Here is a 24410-nt window from a genome sequence, read left to right as displayed (position 1 = left end):
ATGTAGTGATGTATGGGAGGTAAGGAAAGCATAACAGGGAGAGGTTGTCAACCTAAGGAGCAATAAGCCACATTCTGAACTTTGGAAGCCACCACACAAACCTCCTTCTCATCTTTGCATCTGCGTGAGGGTTGAATACTAACACACCTCAATTCCAGAGCAGCCAGCAGAGAAGTACCAGTAATTCATTTTCTCACAATCAACTACTTAAACTCACACAAGTACACCTTTAAAAAAAATACTACGTATAAAACTGAAATGGAAAAGGTGGATATTGAAAAGCAGCAAGGAAAAAGCTCAAAACCTTTGAAGTTTCTAGTTACATTCACTCTAGTCACTTCAAACTTCCAGCACAACACCTATTATATCCTGCCCGACCCAACAGCTGCAGCAGCCCCCATCCCCATCTGCACGGTGATGACAGGAAGGATCTCACCTGGGAGCTGCATTCTGTTGCAATCCTTCTCCCTTCACCATGGTCCCACCACCGCGCCAAGCACAGAGTCAGCACAGTCTCTGCATGCTTCCCTCCTGTTCTGTTTTCTCCACCGCAGACGGTTTGGAATGCAGAAAAGCCAGAGCAGGAGCCCGTGGAGCGCAAGCAGCTCTATTCAGCTCCTTGGCTCCAGTGGAACAATAGCTGCCCTTGGTGGCTCGCTTCTCCTTGCACACAGCCACAGGATGGGGAGACGCTTCATTTTCCCTGTCCCGGGGGTGGCTGGGGGAGAGCAGAGCCAGCGCCAGCATTTGGGGTGGGGTGGGAGGGGGTGTGGGCAGGAGGAGATGGCTCTGAAGCAAAAACACACCCGATGCCGAGCAAACTCGGGTCTGGAGCAGCTGACTCCAAGTCTAAAAGCAGCAGCAGGGAAACTTAAGAGGCTGATAGCACTGAAAGCTGTTCCCAGCTGCAAGAAGTCAAGATGAAAACACAGCTTTGTCAGCTGAACGAGTAGCTGCGACTCCAAACATACCTCATCAAACCCCAACTTTGCTTGCAGACGTTGCCCCACTCCAACCCTCGTACTGCCCAGGAAATACACAGTACTAACATAGCCCTGAGATGCACTTAGAAAGAAAGACAAACCTTTCTTCTCCCTGCATCCTGAGCTGCTGCCTTTGTTGTTGTTGGTTTTGCTAATTCCTGCTGTGATTTACGGCTCTGAAAACAAACTGGTTGAGTCTGTTGGTTAAGCTGGAAACGGTTAAGCTTTTTCAGAGCTCTTTCCTTGTTTATTTTACAAGGGCCAAGAGCTGAACTTCCAGGTGTAACATTGCTCTCGAGAAAAACACAAAAGCTGCTCTTAAAGATGCAGAAGCAGAAACTTGGACATTTTGCTTCCTGCTGCCATCAGAATGTCTCCTACATTGAAAAGCCCCCGCTGAGAGCTGAGTGTCAAGTGGGATCAGTGTAAAAGCCCAGAGCTGGATTCCCAGCAGATCCCACCTGCCAGGCAGGGGCTGGAGCAAGCAAGCACGCGTGCAGGAGGAATGCAAAGCTGCCCAGCCTGTTGCTGAACTGGCTAAAACTGCTTGTGAAGAGCCGAGACTGGCAGCTTTTGGCGTGCTGGGTGTAGGTAGGAGAGCGATTTAAACAGGTTTACTCCAACTTTGTAATGTGGTATTCAGTCCTCCTCCTTCAGTGCCACCCACTCGGATACTTCCTTTGGCAACAATACCCCACACCCTGGAAAAAACAGCGCCTTTGGTCACCCTACCCATTGCCAAAGCTCACGTGAGAAATCAGCATGTAGGGCACAGCACAGACCTTGGGAAAGAGGCTCCTGAAGGCGTACTTAAACAACACCGACTGCTAACTGAAGAATAGAAATGCCTAATTGCTCCCTTGCTCTCTAAAGCGAATCGCTGAACCGTAGCATAAAGATAAGCACTGGAACAGAACAGCAGCTCAAAATCCAAAGGAAAAGCAAAAAATGGACCCCCCCAAACCTGTCACTGACAGTACAGCAACATAAACAGTCAGATGGGTTTGACCAGCTGCTCAGAAACGTCCAGTTGCTGGAACTTGGAGGGCAAAACAGTCTCATGACCTCAGTTGATCGAGATTCAGACAAAAACCAGTAACCGCTTGTGAACGATTGCAATCTCCTCTCCCTCCCCAAAAGAAAAACACAAACAACAAACCCAACAAATACTGCAGTAATTATACAGAACGTTTCATTCCACAGCGTTTTACCAACTATATCCACAGCACCACAGAAAAGCATCTCTGCTGAGGGTGGAGCAACATCAGACAATTCGTGTATACCACAAAGCATGATAGAAGAGATGGAAAAATTAAGGACTGGTATGCTGCAGTTGGTCTGTGTGTCTCTTCAAAGGGTTCTAACTCTTTCATGGGCAGAAAGAAAGGAAAAAAACCCAAAGCTACTAACTAATACTTTGAAGTATTCTAGAAATTACTCCGTTTCAGGTATTTGAAATGCAATTTGGGGAGTCTAGGACTAGATGTTACAACCACAAGACTGCAACCCTCAGCTTGTCACTCCAGCTTTTCAATCTTATTTTCTCCTCTTGTCTTGTTGCATAGCTGGGTGCTCAGGTCAGCCCATCACACCATGAATTACCAGCACAAGGAATACAGCACCTCTTCTAAAACTCACGGTCCTTACAACCCAACAAAAAGCATCACTGCCATCCTTCCCACCCCGTCCTCTGCCACTGGGCAGAACAGTTAGCACCTCACCCTCATAGTCCAGGGAAAACCAGAGCACTAACCCAATGGCAAACCCCTACACACCAGCCTCTAGATGCTTCCCTTTGGGTTTTCCCAGCCTTTTGACTGGCAATTTCCACCACTCAGCCCATAGGAAGTCCTTTCTAGTGCCTCCTACGGTCAGTGGGTTAGGTGAAAAATCAAAGCACTCATTACTCACACCATGCTGATACCCTGGGTCAGCAAAGCTGGTGGCTGCTGTTGCTATAGCATTTCCAGCTACACACCAACAAAAAGCGGGGCAAGTCCATCTGTGAAGAGGAGCTCAGTGACTCAGTTTTTCAGTGATCTCACTGGTCAGACCCTTACCAAAACTACATGGAGCTCTCTAGGAAGAAAAGAGGTTCCTAGTCAAGCAAACAACTGGAAATGGAAAGACAAAGAAAAACCATGAAAGCAAATGAGAAAATAAACCTCACAACAGAAAAAAAAGCATCGGTTGTTCACTGGATAATACACAAGATAAAGCAATCTCAACCATGCATCAGGAATTATTAGCTTGTAGCCAGAGGCACTTACTGGACACCGAGTTGAATCTTAATGGGCACTAATCACCACTAGAACTTACAGTCCTCTCCATCTCCAGGGCTTCTTCAGGGAATCAGGGATTTGCCTGCGACAGAGAGGTGCCTGCTAGAAGAGCTGATGATGAACTCCAGTGGAGTTCAATAGCCCACTTTTCCTTTGTGGCTTTATTATTTTTTCTTTTAAGTAAATTATCCCTCTGTCGTGCTGCTGAAACGTTTTTGTCTCTTTTGAAGATAAAAATCACAGTTCTAATTCTTTTCTTCTGCTGCTATGGTAGAGCAATCAATTACAAAAGGGGTAGCAGGTTAGTAAAATGTTCAGTATACACCTGAATAAGTCCCATTTAATACTTAGGGCACCATACACATTATGCACTCTTTTTTTGGTGTAGCTGTAATAGCAGTTTGCCCACAGGAGACTTGTCACTGCCCCACTGAAGTGTAAATATCACAGGATGGCACAGGAAGTGCTGTAAAATTTGCTTTTTTAATTTATTTTTTAAAAGCTTGACTTGCATGCTTCCCTGAGGCATTGTGCAGATTAATTAGCTCATCTTCATAGGCCATTTGGAAGATATAAAGTGCTATGTAAGTAAGTACCATTACTGCCTGATGGAAAACAAATCTCCTGAGGCCCTACATGGAAAAACCCAATATACAAGTGCTGCTTCAAAAGTAATTTTATTGTTGGCCTGCGATGTAAGGGAAGGACATTGTGGGATGGCAGTAGAGGCTGAACTTTCCCACCAATATTCCAGTCCATTTGGTTGCTGTGAGACAGATGGCGACAGAGGGTCATCTGTATCTATAGTAGCTTCATTGGAAATAAATTGGAGGCATTACTTTTGGAGCAACCTACATATGATTGCCAATAGATTTTTTGCCCCACTGTAGCTTTCTTAGCCAAGTTCTGCACAGAACTAATTATTTGGAAGAAAATCTCCTAAATGGATCAGAAGCAGAGGAGACCTGTTGTGGGCCACAACAGAATCCTTACCTTCATATAAAGCAGAGCAAAACAAAAATATAAGGATTCAGTTTTTAGCACTCTAGAGAGAAGATCCAGGACAGCTCTTTGATTACAATGGTGTATTTCCAGCCAACACTACCTGTCCATTTTGGTTTGTTATGAGAAACTCCAAAGTACAGCTGAGTGGAGAGCACATGCTGAGAAGAGGGGGAGGTACAGGAGAAGAAGAGACGGGTACAGGCTTCCCAGAAACAACACACGACCACGGGAAATAAAATCTCAAGTGACAGTCCCATTTTCCAAGACTCGTTAAGATAAAATATGTGATGGTTTTAATAGTCTGCCTAGTGCACTTACTGAAAGCGATGGGCTGTGAGCAACCTGCTCTGGAGGGAGGTGTCTCTGCCTATAGCAGGGGGTTGGAACTAGGTGATCTTGAAGGTCCCTTCCAACCCAAACCACTCTATGACCCTACGAAAACAATATATATGCAAACATCTGCATGATTTCACTGCATGAAATGGAACTGATTCACCAGCTGGTGGCAAAGCAGGGAGACAGGAGTGTGCACGTGTGTGCAATGGAGAGAATTTAGTACATTTCATTTCATACCAACTTCAAGCGAGATGCATCTAATCCAATATCATAGATATTTGCATTGGCATGTATCAGTTCATGCTAAAGCAATTAACCAGTCAGCAATGAGTACTAGAACTAGAAGTCCGAAACAGATTTAATTACACCAACCTCTTCTTTTTAATTTAGCTCAACGTTCAAATGAGCTGCAGAGAAGCCTTCAGATAAGGAAACTCAGGCTGCAGGAAGATAAGTTAATTTTCCACTAAGTGTTGAGTTGGTTGTTACTGAAGGAAAAAAGGAGCGTATACATGGTTGGGTGGAGTGTAATTACTTTTTGCCACAAGATCAAACAGCTACAGAAGAAAGCCTACAACATTTAACAATGCACTCGGTAAGTTCCTGCACAACTTAAGGTAGATTTCCCTAAAGAATTTCATAGATGCTGGAAGCAGCAGGTGGGGACATAGAACAAACCCTAATGGAGGATGTGGCCATACAAGAGAGTTCAGACTGTGTGTCCATAGCCCTGTTAATGCCTGCTCTAAAAAGGTTTCAGATCTGAACTGATAACATTTGCTTCGTGACGAAACTTGGCTCTCGGTGCAGATGATCTGCATCCAAGGGAATAAAGTTCCAGCAGTACTCAGAACAAAACAAAATCCCCTGGCTTTGCTTGGGTTAGATGAGAAGGAAAAGACGGCAGCTTGGCAATTTTCTGTATACAAATAACTGCAATTGCCCAGAGGGAACGTCACTGAGACGCAGGCATCCCAGTTATACCTTACCTCCCCAAAGGCTGCTTTAATTTCAAGCAGAGCTGTCTCAATTCCTCATCCTTCCAAGGCAGGCAAATTGCACTGTGCAATAGTCCAGATTCCAGACTACTCTGGGGGTATTCCTAAAGCTTTCTAAGCAATCTTTGTGGATGCTGAAGATAGCAGGAAACTCCTACTGGAGTTTCTCTATGTGGCAGTTTGGTATAACAATACTCAAAAGCAGCAGTATTTTATAAGGAGATTTACACGAACACAGCACGGAGTGGTGATGAACCACTTGCTGTGCTGCTCCCAGTCATCTTCCAGCTGCTGGGTGCCTTTCAAGGCAGAGTTCTGATACAAAAAGACTTACAGATAAAAGAAAAGCAGTAACACAGAGGATACTCATTTAAAAGACACATCTGATCCTTTGGATTCCTAGGTCTATATAAAGGAGGATGTGAATCTCTCTCATGTACGTCTGTGCACCTATATACAAACACGTCCATGCAAGCCCAAATCAGGCAAATCCAAAGAGCTGGAAACAAGTGAAGTCAACATGTCTGTATGCATCTTCCTGCCAGGGACAGCGCTGTGAGTGTGTATACAACACACACAACCACTCCCCTCCTCCAGAACCCCCACTCTGCATCCCAGCCGGGCATGAGAGTTGACAGGAGATGGTTATTTTGCACATTGCAACACAGTGAACAAGCAGACAGTGCTGTGGGGAAAACTCTTTCATCACAAATCTGTAAGGCTGAGATACTGAGAGCTGTAAACTGCATTTCCCCAACCTCCCTGTCTAACAGATGCGCTCTACAGGCAAGGTTGGTTGATGGAAGAGAGCCCTCTATCCAGCATAGTTCTGTTAGAAGATGCAGGGAAGGTATTATTTCAAAATGCTGCATATTTCTTCAATCTTTCCTGAACATGTAGGGATTGGTGCATTGCAGATTTTCTCATTGACCAGGTCACAAACAATCTCTCTTCCTCCAAAGCAGACTGTCTCCCTCCTTCCCCTCCCAAGCAGTCACCCCTTTTCAGGCATTCATCCCACACCTCGGCGCACCAGGACTGTAATTACGCGGTGTGCACGGAGTAAGTCTTATTTATTCTTTCATCACAAAGTACTCATTTCAACTGGAATATGCAGAAAGCGAGGCTCAGCTTTGATTTAGCTGCAAACAACCTTATGTCTTAGAAGCGGCAGTTACTGAAAAAAAAACCCAGAAATCTTTTCAGCTAACGTCTGTTCTCTCCTGCCAAGGTTTTACCTGAAGGAAGAGCATGGGCTGTGTGCTTTCTCGGTGCAATCATCCCACGTAGGAGGGCTCAGCAGCAGCTTGCAGAACTACCATGAGGGGCACATGCCAGGCAGCAAGGAAGCTAGATGTGACTGAACCAATCTGCTGTTGCTCACTCCATCTCCAGGTCTCTGGACATATCACCTTTTACAACAGCACCGAGGCAGCATTTCTGCACAGCTTACCGGTCACCTGATAGCTATGCAGCATGGATCCAGAGCCAAAACAGATTGCTGCTTCGTTTTTTATCACTTCTGCCCTTGTTTGCCTGATCAGAGGATTTTCTGAACTCAGCAGAATTGATACTGAAAAAACCAGCTTGAGTAAGAGCAGTGAGGGTGACGGCTGAGATAAAATCCATCAACTATTCAACTAAATCCAAAGAACAAGAAGTTTAATGCAGTTTTTGAAGCTCAAAATTTCATCTTTGCTATATTTCAAAACTGTATGTGTAGTACACCACAGTGCAACCAGGAGGTGACTGCTATTTACACACATGTGTAAGTATATCTCCATATATCTTTATATCCACATAGAGTCTTCCTATACATACAAAGCATTTACATGATCAGGGAAGGCAGTATCTAAATGAGGGCTGCAAGAAAGACTGAACTGAAAGACTGTATTGAAGACCCTCTTCAACAGGGTCTGTTCTGACAAGACAAGGGGAAACTGGTTCAAAGTAAAGGAGAGGAGACTTAGATTAGGTATTAGGAAAAAGGTTTTTATGATAAGGGCTGTGAGGCACTGGCACAGGTTGAACAGAGAAGTGGTGGTGCCCTGTCCCTGCAGAGACTCAAAGTCAGGCTGGATGGGGCTCTGAGCACCTGATGGAGCTGTGGGTGTCCCTGTTCATTGCAGGGAGTTGGACCAGATGGCCTTTAAGGGTCCCTTTCAGCTCAAACAACTCTATGATATGGTTCTAAGTCAGGGTGTCCAGTTTCCTGGCTATTTGCACTTTACTGCTGATCTCCCAAGTGGAGCACATTACAACACATGAAAAGCACTCTAGTCTTGCTCCATGTACATTTCTGATGTGCCGGACTGTCTCCAAGTTCTTAACACTCTTCTTAAGCTGGCAGGCCTGAAACTGGACCCAGTATTCCCAGTACCTTCTATTGTCTTTGCAACCAGGAACGTCACAATGTCTACAGAGATGCTCAGAGAATAGCAACTCTGGAGGGCACAGATATACACAAGCAGGAAGAGTAGATGCTGACAGTAGGCTAAGAAAGGATGAGGATAGGAGCTGCAGAGCAGTGACAGGAGTCAGCTATTAAACGACATCCCTTCCGCATGCCACAAAGATGCACCCAGGTACCAGAATCAAACCTGTACTACATACTCTCTTTAACTGATCTCATTTAGTATGAGCAGGTGTTGAGAACAAAGCAGAGCAAGAAGGAAGAGTGCTATTTTGGGTAAGGAAGCAATAACTGCGCTACTACGCTATTAAATAGCATGAATGGTGGAAATCTGAATCACGCCTTCACTGCATGAATAGTTAATTCCAATACTTTATTATAAACAATGATCCTCACTTGCTGCATCTCAAGACTGCAATCTCCCTAACAAAAAACCATACACCTGTTGAAAAAGAGCAGGATCTGAATCAGATATGGTGGTGCATACGACGAATGTATTAGCTAGAGTTTTGTGTTAACCCTTCCTCCAACACTCAGCTTCTGGTCTCCAGGACACATAACACAAAATGAGCCCACTGAAAGTAATGCTTGCAAGAAAAAGGCTGTCAGGCTGAAGTCTGGGATAAATTACAGCTCCATTTTTAGCTTTCCTGAATGGAAGCACTTCTGACAGCAAGTCACTGCCATGACAAAACCCTAGCAAGAAAATGAGATAGTTGAGAGCGTGCCTATTCACCCTCAGATAGGTATGACTGCAATAATAGAGATCACTTACCGAGGAAATTTCACTGCATATATTTAAGAGGGCCAGATTGCACAGCTGTGTGTACAATGTTCCTTCCACACAAAAATTAATAGTGGAAACAATCTCTCTGCTTCCTGTGAGCAGAGTGCAAGCACTTACGCTAGTAGGCACTGAGCATCCTCCAGAGCTGCATTTTTAGAGTGATCTTGCAAGTTTTTGCTGTTGAAATGAGTTGCCTTCTATCTTGTGTGTAATCTGTGTGTCCGCCCCTCTGGCTCTCGTGCAGGGGTGACTACAGTGGTTTCTGCCCGCACAGAAGGGATGGCTCAGCTGCTCCTCCAGCAGCTGCTGAACCATCACTAATTACAGCTTACTGAGTTGAAGTATGTGGAAATTGGTGCCTATCTTAGTATGCAGGACTGCAAACCACGATGGGTCAGCAGCTGCCGCACAAACAGCTGAGCCAACCCTGCAGCAAGGGTAGCAATGAAAGAGATGGCAAGAATGACTCCAGCAGCCCTTGGGTAAGGCACACTTGACTTAGTGTTGACCTCTGGTGAGTTACACATCTCTTGCTTCAACCCTTCTGCTGTAACGTGGGTAGTTCCTCTCCCACACACTTCCTAGGAATGGTGCTACCAGGGTGTGTGCACACGGCTATAAAAGAACGCTGCACATATTTGCAGAATGGGTATTGCTGCTAATTAATTAAGCACTGCCACACACTGTTCCCCTAGAAACTCATCTGCAGGTAGTAGCTCCTGATACCATAAGACGCACAGCCTGCTCTTGCCATGTTATGCACATGCTTTCCCAGGATGTGAGAGATACTCTTATCAGCTCTGCATAGCATTTTCTCTACTAGGCATTTTATCAGCCTCTGCTGTGCTTTCAGGATTTGGTGTGCATTTCAAAGCTATTTTAGCCCTGTTGTCATCTGTACTGCTGGTGGTACACCCTGCCTGCCACCATCCCCCTCTTTCCTGCACTGGTCTGTCCTCTGGCTCCACACCTTGACATGAAGCTACTCCCACAGCTCTGCCTATCAACCCACGTTCTTCATTAGCAAGGGGTAATCATGGTATGAGGCACTTTTAACCAGGATATGAAGACAAGGAAACCTCACTTAGGGGGCTTGCTATCAGATTGTGCATAGCCATCCCTCCCACTTACTCTCATCCCTTCTTGCAGACAGGACATTGCTGCATTTCTCTCCAGCTGCATATCCCCTTCCTTTAGTTACACACTTCGGTAATATACCCATTTGCTAACGTACTCATATGGAGATGATGATGTGGATATGGGTTTCCCTTGTGCTTTTAATAGATTCCTGCCAGGCATTCATTAAATAAGACACTACAAGATGCAGCACGCATCTAAAGTAGTCACAAAATACACAGTAATACACGCATACAAACAACACAGCCACCTATTCCCCACAGCATCCAAAGAAAAACAAAGGTTGCAAGGTAATGCTCTAAAACTTAACACTTGGATTTCCAGCTATTCAGATGCTCAGTAAAGCCCATACACACACCTCCATTTTTTTGCACATGGTATAGAAAAAGCAAGCACTGGAACCCCCTAAATTTTAGAGTTCTGTCTAACTTGCAAAGCTGCAAACAATGCTTGTTGCTGAGCACAGCTGTGCTAGGTGCGATTCCCCTGCCATCCCACCAGCCACGCACCTGGAGCAGGTACTTTGCCTGCAGCACAATGTAAATGTGCTTAATGCTGCTTTTACTTACAAACAAGAATGAATATTTGTTCATACGACAAAACAAGATGATCGTTTAGCACCGTATTTGAAATGCCACAAACAAACCCAGTGGGGGTTATGTTTACCTCTCTCATCCCCAAGCATTTTGCAGTCTTCCTCCCTAAATCACTGGACCTGCCTCCTTCTTCTGACTCCTAACCCGTGAGTCAAACAAAACCCACAAACACAGCCCTAGCTTCCTTCCCCAGATAAGGGAGGGTTAGCTACTGCTACTAACAAGTATGAACAAATAAGTGCTACATTTGCAATCTGTTAATTAACTATCCAGAAGAGTGGGATTTCCTATGTTTAGCTTCACAGTAGCTTCTCTTCTAATAACTTGAGCATAACATACTTAGAGAATAACATTCTTTGACATAAAACACAGGAGCCTATGAAATTAAAATTACCTTACCACCTCTTCACCTCTGATAACAATGTAATCACAGCCGGTTTACTGTTTAGAGGTGTGCAACAGTTTCCATAGCTCACAGGTTATGCCCTTTCTCATAATTCTATCCCTTTCTCATCAATCAATTTCTTGCATGAATGTGGAATGAAAAGAAGAATTCCTCTGTGTGTGGCTGCTGCCTTCCCTAACTCAGGGCCTTGGGAAGAGCTGCGATGATACTTTATGCAGCCAGATATGGAGTGGAATAAAGAAGGGAGAAAAACCCTGAACTGGACTTGGGAAACCACTGCTACGATGCTTTTGTCTCAGCAAAAACACCTTCAGGCTACCAGCAGAGGCTGCACTCCTATCTCACTGCCCCAGCACTATCAGTACCCTCACACACAGTTACAAGCCTCCACGTGTACAAGCAGCCCAGCTTCTCCAACATCCTGCACAGCCTCAGTGACATTAACCCTGCAGTGTAAACCCCATCGCAGGCAGGCAGCCACAGCCAGCACTTGGCTGCAAGGTGCCAACCTCCACAGGCTGCTGCACAGAGACGCTGCCTGGGAAGCCTGAGGCTAGAAATGAAAGCCCATCTGCCGTGGTTCGCTTACCCAGCTTGGCGGCCCCATCTGGTGGGTACTCGGGGAACTGGCCCTCAGAGGGCACGCTCACTGTGCGGCGCAGGCAGCGGCCTTTGGTGGCATCCTGAGGCTCCTGCAACCCCTCGGTGGGCACCTGTGGGAAAAGAGGCAGACAGCTGTTAGCCTGCAACCCTGCTGAGAGCATCGCTTTCCAAACAGTATTAGTAGCAACCAAAAAGAGAGCGTTCATCTGCAACACAAACCTCAGAGGATGGTTTGGGTTGGAAGGGACCTTGAAGCTCACCTAGCTTCAGCTCCTTGCAGTGGGCAGGGCTGCCACCCACCACATCAGATTTGTACTGAAGGCTGTAAAAGATGCATGAGACGCTGCACTATTTTAGAAGCAGGCGGCACTACACTGCCTCTCACAAACCGGTTCTGGCATTTCCTGACTTTCATGCACTTAGCACTAAAAATGACCTGAAGAGAATGCTATTTGTTACTGCTGCCAGTCTATTTGTCTCCTTCGAACAGCTCTCATTTTTAAAAACACCTCTCCCAAATCCGCCGCCCCCCTCAGCAGTTACTCTGCTATGGCCACTGTCTTTGTTGGTACATATTTACAGCAACTCCTTTGCTAAACAATCTGAGGTCAGAGTAATTTTGTTAAGTTTGTGCTACGCTCATTCAATCAAGGTTAGATTTTCAGGTTTCATCAGGAGACACCGCTTGGTCCCTCTCCCTTTGGCACATTCTGCTCTTCAGAGCATGTTCTGGAGGGATGCAGCACACCCTAGAAGCACTGGGTGATAAAGCACTTGAGAAGGGTGACACTGGCCATTAAGACAGCCTGGGGGCAACAACTTGCTGCCACAGCCAAGGAGGAGGTTGGTGGCTCAGCCCACGGTCTTTTGAGTCCATGGGTAAAGCAAACAGGCCGCAGCCAGTGTCAAAAGCAAACCAAATGCTGCATACCAGAGATAGGATTTATCTTCAGGGAGGGCCTGAGCCATTAGCAGGAAGAGTGTCTGAGGGCTGAGGTCCTGCCCCTAAGCCATGGCACCTTCCGTACTGACCATCTGCCTGCACACTAAAGGAGGGGCATTGGTGCAGGAACACTCATCTGGTGCAGAACAGTCCACACCAGAAAAAGACTGCATTTGTTACAGTGCCTAGAGAAACACCTGATACTATCATTTCACTTGGGAATTCTGCAAGCTGCATCAGGAGCAATACTGCACCAGGACTGAGGAGAACCACTAAACATTGCAAAGTCAGGGCTTGAGCAGCACTCCAGGCTGCCAGCAGGTTTTTGTGCAGCTTTGCCACCCTGCTCTTTGACCTGCCAAGCCTTCAGCAACCCTGAATGGCTCAGCCCTGCTCTGGCTTGCTGACAATCCTGACAACCCTGACCATGTTTGACCAGTGATTTCCTAAATGTAACAAGGGCAGGTTCACAGCTCAGGCTTTCATCTCTCAAACAGCATCACAGCTCACCCGCTGCTGAACACGATTCTTAAGTATAAACCTTGTTCCTGGGATTTCTAGTTGGATGATGGAGAGATTTCAGATGAAAGAGAGGAACAGCTTCACAAGGGTTTAATGCCACTTAGAGCAAGCTGGGCAGACAGATTTCTTTTCAGACTGCAAAGGCCAAAAAACTTGAAAATTCACAGCCTCCTCTGAACTAATAATGGGGAAGTTTGGAATCACATCAACTGTTATGTAATGATAAAGCTCTTCACTTCAGTTTTTGCCTTGCTTGAGAAAGTTAGAAGCTGGCAGAAATCCTGACATAAAAATCTACTCTGAAAATGTTGGAAAGTGTTTCTTGGGGACCTTGGAAGGCAAGTAATTAAGCTCATTTGGAAACTCAAATCTTACGTCCGATTTGAGCTTCCCCAAACTCATATTTACATATTGGATTTGCAGTACCAAAAAGGTGAGATCTGGAGTGTGGGGGAGAAAAGGGAAGAGCCTGTCACAGCAATAAGAGATTTGCATTTGCAGCTGAATGTAAAACTGAAGGATTCTGCAGGACAGCAGCCAAGTTACAGGCAGTGACTAAACCAAAAGCAGCCCAAAGCCAGATGCACTCATTTGTCACATCCCTCATGAAAGTGCTGTGCAATGGGTTATCTATCAGAAACCGCTGATCAGAGACACTGACTCATTCCCTTTTCCTGTTTCAATGCCTTTGTTTTTTCAGGCACCCTACACGGTGCCTTCTTTAGAAGCGGGTGCTCACAGCTCTTGCCTATGAAACAGGTTTCACCAATGCTGAAGACATCCACACTCCCGACAGTGGGAAACTGTCCTCCTCATATAAAAAAGAAACACTGATTTCTATGTGAGAATCAGCCTGGACCTGTTCTCCTAGTCTTGGAAGATGCTGCTGGGTGTTGCCACACCACAAGATGTTCTAGTAATTGCACATCTGTCATTCAAGCCTCCTTATTTGCTATGTCATCCCTCACGCCCCTACAGGTGCTCATTTTCTTTCTACTCGCTTTTTGGGTCTCAGTCTCTTCCCTTCATTAATAACCTTCATTCTGCAATCTCACCTATTTCATTTTATTAAGCCGATGAGCTGACAAGTAATTAATATTTATCTACGCTGCACACGGTGATACTCTCAGCCTATTTTTGTCTAAGCAATTACAGATATTTCTGGACCAAGTTGGACCACATTTCTCTGACTCCCAACCTATTGTTGTGCTTGCACAGTGCCAGTCTGTCTGCACATACTGTGCAAACCACCTTGTCAATAAATCTATGTAGGGTGGGCAGGGAAGGTGCTACAAGAAAAAAGGGTTCTTACTCTCTGCTTTACTTTTATTCTGCTTTTTTAAGCCTTAAAATAAAACTGCACAATGCATGATGCTGCATTTTAACTGAAAGAAAGCCATTTAGCATTAATCTGAATCAATTAAGACATCCTTTCTTTACCTCTTTGCATGCTGTACATGCTTGTACAATGACTCTACAAAGTATCATGAACATCAAACATTCCTCTTCCCTGTCAATTCTACATGAGCTGAGCTTCTTAGATTCCTGGTCTGTGAAAGAACAAAGCAGGTGCACAGAAAAGACAAGGAGATGCCTCAGATGCCCAACACCACATTCACGTTAAGCCAGCTTTGAGATAACACAAGTGCTCTGTGTGGCTGGAAGGACACTGCTGTTAGCATCTCTTCCTTCTTCCCTCCCACCCATCCCCTATTACTGAGGTGTATCACTCTGTTCCTCGTTGAAGGTGCAAATCCAGAGCATCAGCTCCATGCTGCAGCATTTCTACTAGTGTAGCTGTTATATTTTCTTAAGAGCTTACATGTACATTGCTGTATGTACCTTTTATTTTCCCACAAGCACTTGTGTCTGCTAGGAGTTCTCTTTTCCCTTTCACTTAGAGCAGTCCCAAATTACTTTGAAATCAGAACAGCCAATCTGTCTCTCTAACTTCTGAAACAAATCATATCATCAGCATGTGGAGTCACACCTGCACCAAGGGCATGTCTGCCTGGCTCATCTGCACGCAGCATTCTCCAGATCAAGTTATTTCTCATTGTGACAGTGCTGGCAGACTCCTTTGAGTGCACATTGCAAAGGTTTCCTTTACTACACTTAAAACCCATGCTGCATATACCCCAACATGGAATTTCTCCAGCTTCTGGGAGAAAACAGGCAAAAACAGACTGCATTTAAATACCATATGTAACAACTTCACATCAACAATGCTTCAGAGTTCCTATATTTACTCCCCAGGATGTAAGCAAGAGGCTCATCTGACTCCTGGCAAAGTGTTTTAACTGCACATGGTAAGGAAAACTAACAACCCTTAAGAGCATGGTTACCACCTTCAGATAATTATTGCTGTTGGAGCCAGTGTTTTTTTTTCCCAATTATGCTCCTTAATTCATCTCTTAATGAGATGCATCCTTTTAGCCCAGCTGTGCTGGTATATCACAGCTTTAGGAATACTTCTCATGCCCTTAAGTTTCTTCAGGAGATACCTTAATTCCTTCGGTGACATTCCTGTCAGACTAGAAAAAGAATTATGTAGTAAACAAACATTATGATATGGGTCTTCAATTTTCCTTGCATTTGACTGCCTCTCCTACAAATTAGCATTGATGCTGTTCCCCTCTAATAAGTCAAGTTGTCCTCTAAACCTTTTCCTCCCACTCTCCCCATGCAGGGAGATGTTTAAGCCCTTGTAAGCACACCTAATCAAAGCTTGAGATGAATAATGTTTAGTGCTACACCAGGAACTGGTCTCACGCTCTCAGTTTCCAAAGAATCCAGGCCATTTCCAAATGCAGGAAACCATGGGATTAGACTCAAATTCATGGGCGTTTATATACAATAAAGTCTATTTCAATAACCTGAAATCATTCCTACTTTATAGCTCCTCCTGAAAAATTTTAACAGCAAATCTATAGCAGAGTAATTAAGCAAACAAACCCAGGAACATTATCAACTTCTCAGGCTCATGTATTTGCAAGAGCCTGTAGACATTAAATACAACATGAAAAACCATACTGTGCTGTACTGCTTGAGAAAGGACTTATCAGTATTTGTTTGCTCACAATGCTTCAGACAACTAAAATATGCCTATTCTTTAACCATATTGACATTACCTTCATACCAAGGCACAATGCCAAGTCCTACATGCTACACACACAGTAATTTTACAATTAAAGCAAAGGTTGCAATAGCTCTGCGTATATTCCATGCCAAGGGCCACTCAATCCTGTTTGCTAAATTTAGCAAGAGAAAAGGCAAACCCTTGTCTCAGACAGTTTACTTTCTGACAGCAGCAAAATGGCTGCAGAGCATGAAGGTTTCACACTCCTCTGCTTGCACTCCAACACAGGCACCAACAAAACACTTTTGCAAGCTTACATCTGCATTGACATTAAGGTTTAGATAGCTATGGTGGCTTTAGCTACCATTAAAAGCAGAGCTAGCATAGAGAAATATAGTGGCAGGCTGAAATGCTGGGCCTAAAACTCAAGCAGGGAGCAGTGGATGAACACATTTTGTTCTGTGCAACACCTGGGCCAGCTGCTTTGTAACTCTGGATGCCATGCCATCTATATGCACATAACTGGTTAGCTCTCACATTCACACACTTGACTTCTGAGCAGCTAAAGAAAAAAAAAAAGGAGAGGTGAAGAAAGCTGCCTTCCCGTGTTACCATGGAAGGCCAACGTGTGTTCTCTCACCTCCTTCTCCCTGTTGAGCAGCACCAGCTGGCTGTCAGTCAGGATGCAGTACTTCCTCTCCCATGTCGTCGTGTCGGTGTAGGGGGACTGGCCGCAGGACAGCCTGTGTGTAGGTGGTCCTTTTACATCTGTGAAGACAAAACAGGGATCCCAGCATCATTAGCCTGTCTAATCAAGAGCCCTCCTTCAGCTCCGTGGCTCTGCAACAGAGCAGTGAGCCATACTCAGCATCAGCACGTTAGAAGACAAGCTGCTAATCTTGGGAGGCACCATGAGGAAGGCAGCATGAGGCACACCATGAATACTTATGTATCTACAGCACAGCTTATGAAAATAGCAATACCTGAGAAGAATATGAATGCTGTTGCCAAAGACTGAAATATAACCAAAAGGAAAGTGACAGCCTGCACACAAACTCTGCTGGCTTCTGAGAAGCTTAAGCCCTGAATGTCCTCCGCATCTTAATAAACCTATGTGAGACTGAGGGCAGACATGGGAAGGGAGATCAAGGGCAAGGCAGGAGGTAAGAAGAAGGGAGGGAAGTCTCAGGGGGACAGCACTGAGTTGGGAAGGGCTTCCTGCCATCCTTTCAGCAGGGAAGCTGTCAGACTAAATGGTGACAGACAGTCTCCTAGCACTTCCATCCAGCCACAGCCACTGAGCTCCATGCAACAGAAGCATGGCAGCTGTGCAGGTGAGCCCTGAGCCAGAGCTTGGTGGGCAGCTGGGCACACCAACTGCAAGCCAGGCAGCTCTCACCCAGCACTGCAGCTTGCTGAGCTACTGCCAGGGGGTACACAAAGCAGTGCTGCCCTACCAGGAGCTCAGACTCGCTCTGCAGGAAGCCAGCGGCCCCCCACATACTTTAAGAACCCATAAGGCAAACCAAATGTTGAGATCCTGCTCTAAGAGCTTCACAGTGTTCACATACGGCTGAGGACGATGCCTGCACGCATTCACCACTAGAGGCCAGTGAATCCTCAGGCACCCGCCGCCTGCAAGCGGCAGGGCAGCGAGGAACCCTCCCTCCCCCGAGTGCTCCGCTCCCCGCAGAGCGCTGGTTCCAAGTCCCACCTCGTTATTAACGGAGCTGCGACATCTCCGTGCTCTCCACCTACGCGCAGCAGCTTTGTCTCAGGGCCTGCTTAGAAAGCTGGAGAATTAGGCTGCAAAGCAGCTCTCGGTACGTAGTTCCCAGCTGATGTTGCATTAGGATTTTGCATTAAGATTTTTGTGGTCACTCAGAAGATTACCTGAAGCACTGCAATCCAATACCTTTAAGCAGGAAAACGCACGGAACGGGTGGCTCTGAATAACAATAGAACTGAAATCCCTCTTTGTTTCCTTGCTGTCAGGGGGGACCGTGCAGGAGAAGGAGGGATGCCAGGAGTGTGCAACAAATGCAAAGCCCAGATCTCTACCTTTGGGTAGAGAAGCACAAGATCAGGGAAAGGGGATGGAGTAGTGCAGTAAGGGAGCAACCTGCTTTGGGGCTGCTACTAAGAAACCCTTCTGACCCACCAGCTCCAGCACACAGCCTACTACACACACAGCTTGCCCAGACCCAGAAAGACTTTTGCATTATGATTTCTACTAACTAGAGGCTTTGGCACCAATCCGTCCGATCGATCTATGGGCTGCACAGAAGGATTAAAGAACAGAATGGCTTCTTCCAACTGCAACAACAGCTCCCGGACTTCACTGAGTCATGAGGTGCAGCAGGCCAACCTCGGCTCCCTGCCAAGCAGGCTGGCGGTGCTGCAGGAGCGTTCTGCAGACTGCTGGCAGCACAGCGTGCCACCTCGGTGTCTGGAGCTGTCAGTCACTGCTGGAGCATGCCGCAACCTTAATATCTTGTGTGTTAGCGGCCTTCCAAACGCATGCCAGGACATAGCTTGGAGCCCCTAAAGGCTGACCGAGGCTGCCTTCCTCAACAAAGCAGGGACTGATGGTAAATGGCTGTCCAAAGCATTGAGTACCTCCAGTCCGCTCCCCTCTCTGATGCTGGAAGCCCATCTTGCAACCCACAGGGAGCTGAATGCACAAGGAAGCTGCCTGCAACAACCACAAGCTTCAATGCACTCATACCTAGCAGCCTCCCTACCCTATTTCAATCCTCCCCTGCCCAGCAGCCTATCTCTGCCAACAGCTGTAGCTTCAAACCTTACTCTGAAATACTTTTCAAGTTCAGACTGAAACTCATGGGGACTTTGCACAGTATCACGTACACGCTTGGTTGCTTCACAAACCCCATTTTGTTTTCCGGGGTTGTTCATCTTTGGTTTTCACTTTATATTCTTGGCCCCACTGTGAATGCAATAAAACTCACCAGTCTCTGCCACTAATGACCTATAAGGCTGATTTCTCACCTTGGGGTCATTCTCTTTCATCTCATATGACATTATTGGTTCATACAAGCTTGGATATTGAAGGACAACTCACTGATGAGTGTATTAGAAGTGATGCAGGAGGAGCACCTGAGAGCTCTGGGTCTGCAGGTGTTTGGGTGGGATGGGTTCATGCAGCCACACACCTGGGTGTGCAAGCACTGCCGAGCGATGCATTGCTCAGATCTGATGCAACCCTTCTCCTCCTGCAACACTACAAAGGCACATTCAGGAAGGCAATATCAGTTAAACTACACACAGGATGGAAGATCATGCCTCACGTGCCTTCAAATGCTAATATCAATTAAATAACAGCTTGGAAGAAATCCCCTTCTCTGTCCCTGCTGAACTGAGTAGCACCACTGCCTGCCACATCCAACACAGCTGAAGAGCTGAAACCATGTCGTTTTTCCTCAGGGCTCTGAAACGCCATTAGGCACGTTATAAATATCCACAAAGCTCCCATTCTCTCAGCCAAATGACAACTTGTACCTTATTATTAACTACAGAGTTTATAAAGAAGAAAAAAATGCAGGGGGGAAGGAACAGTCACATTGCAAATGTGTATCAAAAAGAGGTGCTGATTGGTGCTGGGAGAAGAAGATGGAAAGAAGGAGCCAGTGCCAGGCAGATCCTATAGAGAGGGATAAAGCAATTTATATAAGCTCTGCCACTACCAGAAGGGGGGGCATCTTATCTTCAGAAGTAAAAAAGACAGAATTTGCAAAAACCGGGCCAAAAATTAACACTAAAAGCAACAAAATGACGTAATTCACATCTTTGGGCTCTTTTGCCAAAAAGCACTCTTCCTGCTATCAATAAACACAGCAAAGCAAACCTCCATCCCAGCGATGACAAGAGCACCCCTGGCATGAGTCAAAGCCCCTTTTCTGAGCCAAGCTCTTCCTGTGGTGAAACCGAGGGCTTACTGAAGTACTTGCCAAATGTTCATCGACTTTATTAGGGTCTGTATTCTGCTCCTCATGTTTCCAGCACAGAGCTGCCAAGCAGCTGAGTAACTAATGGAGCAGCCAAGGTTGAATGCACAGAAGATTAGAAGGAGCCTTAACACCTCCTGACAACAGGTCTACCCACCTTGTGTCAGTGTTTCCATGATGGTTTATGTACTTGCCATAGAGACCAGACTCAAGAGAGCAGTAGGTGAATGCTGGAGTCTGAGAGCAGGACTCAGAGCCACACAGATCCACATGGGCAGGCAGCTCAAGTTGAATAATCATCAGCAGGGATGTTTATCAGGCTGCTGAACAGGAGATGAAGCTTCAATTGCTACTGATGTGAAGTTTCCTGACAGACAAGGAACAATTAAGAGGCTCTAACTGAACCTGTCCCATCTCTAGAAGGTGATGAAGGTAGTGATTCAATGGAGAGAGATGGCAGGAAGGGAAATGTGCTGTGTCTCAATGCATCATGTTCCTTAAACCTACACTTGGTAGAAAGGCAGGATTTCTGCAGGAAGAATTACCAAAGCAAGTCAAAATAAACAGCAAAGTTACACACAGTTACACGTCATGTATCTGTGACTATTTCAGACTGTTATACAACATCAGATGAAGGTCTGCAGGGTCTGGATCTAAAGCAGAGAATTTGAGAACAAGGCCAGGCCCCAGAGCAGCCCTACTCAGTGCAAGGGGACAGGCGACCTGATGGCACGCACTGAGGGCTGCTAGGAAAGGCATGACCTGGCAATTCCGCTTTATCTCCTGTAAACAAAAGCTGCATGTATTTATTTGCACTTCCTATTTCACCAAGCTCAACTCCTAGCTTGAAGTGATGCCTCATGGTCATGCTTGCGACTCAGACCGCATGTACCTTCCCATCTAATGGTAGAGACTATGCTGGGAGAAGGCAAGGATGCTCATCCCCAAGCAGACAGCCACTATGATGTCCTCACCAAACACAGTACTCATGTCTAACCAGGCAGAATTACAAAAGAAATCAGCACATGCTATGTGTGTAAACCAGAGACTCAGGTGCTACTGAGCAAGAGAAAACAAGGCACTTAGGGGCAACTGCTCCTCCTGATGACCAGGACACGTTAGAGAAACGAAACTTGGTTTGGTCCATTTACTTGAAATCACAGCATGGGCAGCGGCTGCAGGTTTTCTAGGAAACATCTGAGTTACTGTGAGATGGAGCATGGCTCACTTCCCCATCTCTGTCACTGTAGCACAGCTTTGACACAGTGAAGCACCACCTACGCTTTCACAGCAGGTGGAAGGCCTCTGCAGTGAAGGAGGGGTTATTTTAAGTGCAGAAAGCAGGAGCAGACCCTTTAGAGAAGCACGCTGTTTGTGTAGGATGTGATTTAGAGGGAAACATCCAGTGTGAATTCTCTGGTATATTTAATAGCCGCATGCAGCAACCTTCAGTACACAGGCAAACCCTTGATTCAGCTCAATGCAGTTGCTTTCCTCCAGCAGCTGCAAGTAGAAGAGCCCAAATTCTTCTAGGGAAACCTAATATCAAGAGGTAGGAGGCAAGGAAAGCTTAGCAAAACCACCAGATTTCAGGGATCACAAAAGCTCTCCCACCAACTGGGCACAGCCAAAGCACTACCTGGAAAATCCATTTCATGCAGAATAAAGCTGTAAAAGGTTTAAGCAGATGAAAAAAGGTATTTTAGGAACTGGCAGAACTTGAGATCAGCACTATGACTTTCTCACATTCCAACACATTTGGCATAAATTCTTTTACAAGATCTAGAAGGATTAACTTCTAGCATTAAGAAACCTGCAGTGGTATCCCATTAACTTTCTGCTACTCCTTTATTGAGTGGCAGTGATCAGGCACAGATTTCCACTCTCCTTCCACCATCACAACTCAACATCACACAACTCAAAACCAAACCCTCCCCAGACCTGCACTACCACAGTGATTCCACCTTCAGCCCCTAATGAGTTTCCCCAGCACCAGAGCCTCAGCACAAGCCCTGGACCTCAAATGCAGTTTGGCCACGAGGACACAGCCATAAGATCTGAGATTTCACTGAGATTTTCCTCCTATAAAGGAAAAAAGTCATGGAGATGTTCCAAAAAAGAAACCACAAGTCTTATAATCTTAAGAGTTGTTCAGTTAACAGATGCTGAGTGCGCCAACAGTTTGCAAAGTACTAAAATTGAGAGCTAAGGAGCTAGCAGCAAAAGCAAAATTAGGCATAAAGCTAAAATTGGTCTGGCAGGGTAATTCTGATTAGAAAGCAGAAAGCCACACCAGTTTGCTGTCACTGTGCAAAAGGTGTGGAAGCTCTTAATAGCAGTTTAAAGCTGCCAATTAGCTTGAACAGTGCTGAGCTGCTCTAAGCCTCTTAGACTCCACACAGCTGATCACTAACCTTGCGGAGGGTAATTAAGCCTTGCCTCTGCCCTCTGCTCCTTTTCTCATACATCACACCAGGTCTGTGAGAGGCAGCATGGATGATGTGTGTGCTGAGACAAGTTAGCACCTTCTCTGATGGATCCATGCCAGGACCCCAAAGCACATGGTCATCGACACACACCAATGGGTGGCACCAGGAAACACAACATGATCCTGGTGGGAACCTTATGAAACATAAAGGTGTGCTCTGGGCTCAGCCCAGCCTGCAGACAGACAGCTCCTTGTAGGGCTTGGGCACTCCCATGACATCACCTGCAGAGAAGCTGCACTCTATGGAAAAAAAAGCTTGGTTCCCAGGGTAGTCAGGCCTGCAAACCTCCTGTGGCCACTTAAAACCATTGGTGTGACCCTGCCTGCAATACTGAGCAGGTTTTCCTTCCTTCTCATTCAGTGCTTATTCTTTGTCCAGGAGTCTTTGCTCCTGAATATTAAGCGTGTGTTTCTCTCAGTTAAATCCCACTTGGCCTACAAAACGCTTTGGAACCTCAAAACAGAAATGGATATTACGAACCTGAAGAGAGGATTATAAAAGATTACATGCCCTTATTACCAAGCTGCCAAGTTCTGAGAAGATTCTCAAGTGACACTTCTCCCTAAAGCAAGGAGAAGCTTTCGTGAGAGCTTTAGGAAGTGGGAAATGAAGAACAGCAGAAAAGTTAATTATTCTTGGGAGGGAAAAAAAAATCTGCAGTCTCTTAATTAATGTAAGATCTTTTTCTTACCCAGCTCAACACCCTTCCCCCGTTCTGCTGTCTGTAATGCTTATTCTCACCCACCCTAATCTCAACCTCACAGTCTCTCCAGTATCAAGCAGCCTGCTCTGGTTGCCTTTGCATCTTTATTCCTTGCAGCCGGCCCATAGCAGTGCAGGAAGGAGGATAAGGAGAAGCATTCTGAACCTAAAAAGGACTTGGCCCAAGGCAGCTTTGGAAAAAGGAAACAAAGCAATTGAAAAAGGAAAACCAATTTAAAAGCAAAGACTTTTCAGTTCCTACTTATTTTTTGGTTGCACGAGATTATAGTGTACCTGTGGTCAAAGCTAGGCACACATGTGAGCACATGCAGACTGTGTTAAGCCATGCAGCCTACAGCTTTCCTTCAAAAGAAACAAAAATGAGGCATCCATTCATCCACTGCCACTGATCCGAACAATCTCAGCCCCAAAACTGATTTCTCAAAGCAGTATCAGGACTGCTGAAATCCCTTCTCTTTAATAACACCTTTGCAGAAGTCATGCTGGAGGAAAGCAGAAGAGAAACACCAGCAGGAGAAATAGCAATGCCAGAGCAGAGAAGCTGCAGGTGCCAGGAGAGCCCAGTGCCAGGGGAGGTGCTGGTACAGGCAGCTCAGTGGGACACCTTGGTGCTGGGAGCAGAGATCCTGACAGCATCAAAGCAGGCGGAGCAGGTTTACTGTGCTGCTGGAAACGCAAACGAGTGTGATTAATGCATCCTTTGATGACTGTCTAGCTAATTAAAGGGGATCTGTAGCTGGGGTGCAGTATTTCAGGTATTCTTAGGCCCAGTGGGTTTTCCTTCCTTGTAACACGTTCCTTCTCAGGCAGGATAGGCTGCCCAAAGGGAAAGGGAACCCCACGTCCTCCTACCAAAGCTCCCATCACAGCGCCCACATCACTCCTGTTCCATCCCCAGTGCCTGCAACACACCCAGCATGCAAGAACTCAACCTCTGGCTGCTCATTTCCCTGATGCTGAGCACTAATGCCATGAACAACTTAAGCACAAATATGCACTCTTCCCCATATGTTTTCCAAATGGGCATCCCAAAGCCCCCACAAAAATCCCCTTTTAGCAGGGTAAAACCTCTGCTGCTCATCCCCAAAATGCTTGAAGGTCTTGGTGAGCAAAAAATTTCTTTCCTACAGCAACACTAAACAG

At 45.9% G+C, this 24410-nt stretch overlaps 1 protein-coding gene across 9 annotated transcripts in view; it reads right to left on the bottom strand.

Moving 5' to 3' along the window:
* RASAL2 (RAS protein activator like 2) overlaps nt 1–24410 on the bottom strand; it is a 138215-nt gene that overhangs the window by 60631 nt on the left and 53174 nt on the right. For 8 of the 9 annotated variants that reach the window (XM_015869599.2, XM_015869600.2, XM_015869601.2 and 5 more), the window contains exons 2-3: nt 16731–16858; nt 11533–11656 (exon numbers count right to left, since the gene is read on the bottom strand). In XM_015869599.2, the coding sequence (XP_015725085.1) occupies nt 11533–11656; nt 16731–16858 (252 nt within the window). Of the gene's footprint in view, nt 1–436; nt 684–11532; nt 11657–16730; nt 16859–24410 lie in introns of those variants that run through there. The other variant, XM_015869606.2, reaches the window with a different exon arrangement.

The sequence above is a fragment of the Coturnix japonica genome, chromosome 8, assembly GCF_001577835.2.
Source record: "Coturnix japonica isolate 7356 chromosome 8, Coturnix japonica 2.1, whole genome shotgun sequence".
Lineage (NCBI taxonomy): Eukaryota > Metazoa > Chordata > Aves > Galliformes > Phasianidae > Coturnix > Coturnix japonica.
The sequence above is the reverse complement of the archived record's forward strand: the minus strand, read 5'-3'. Positions and strand labels throughout refer to the sequence as shown.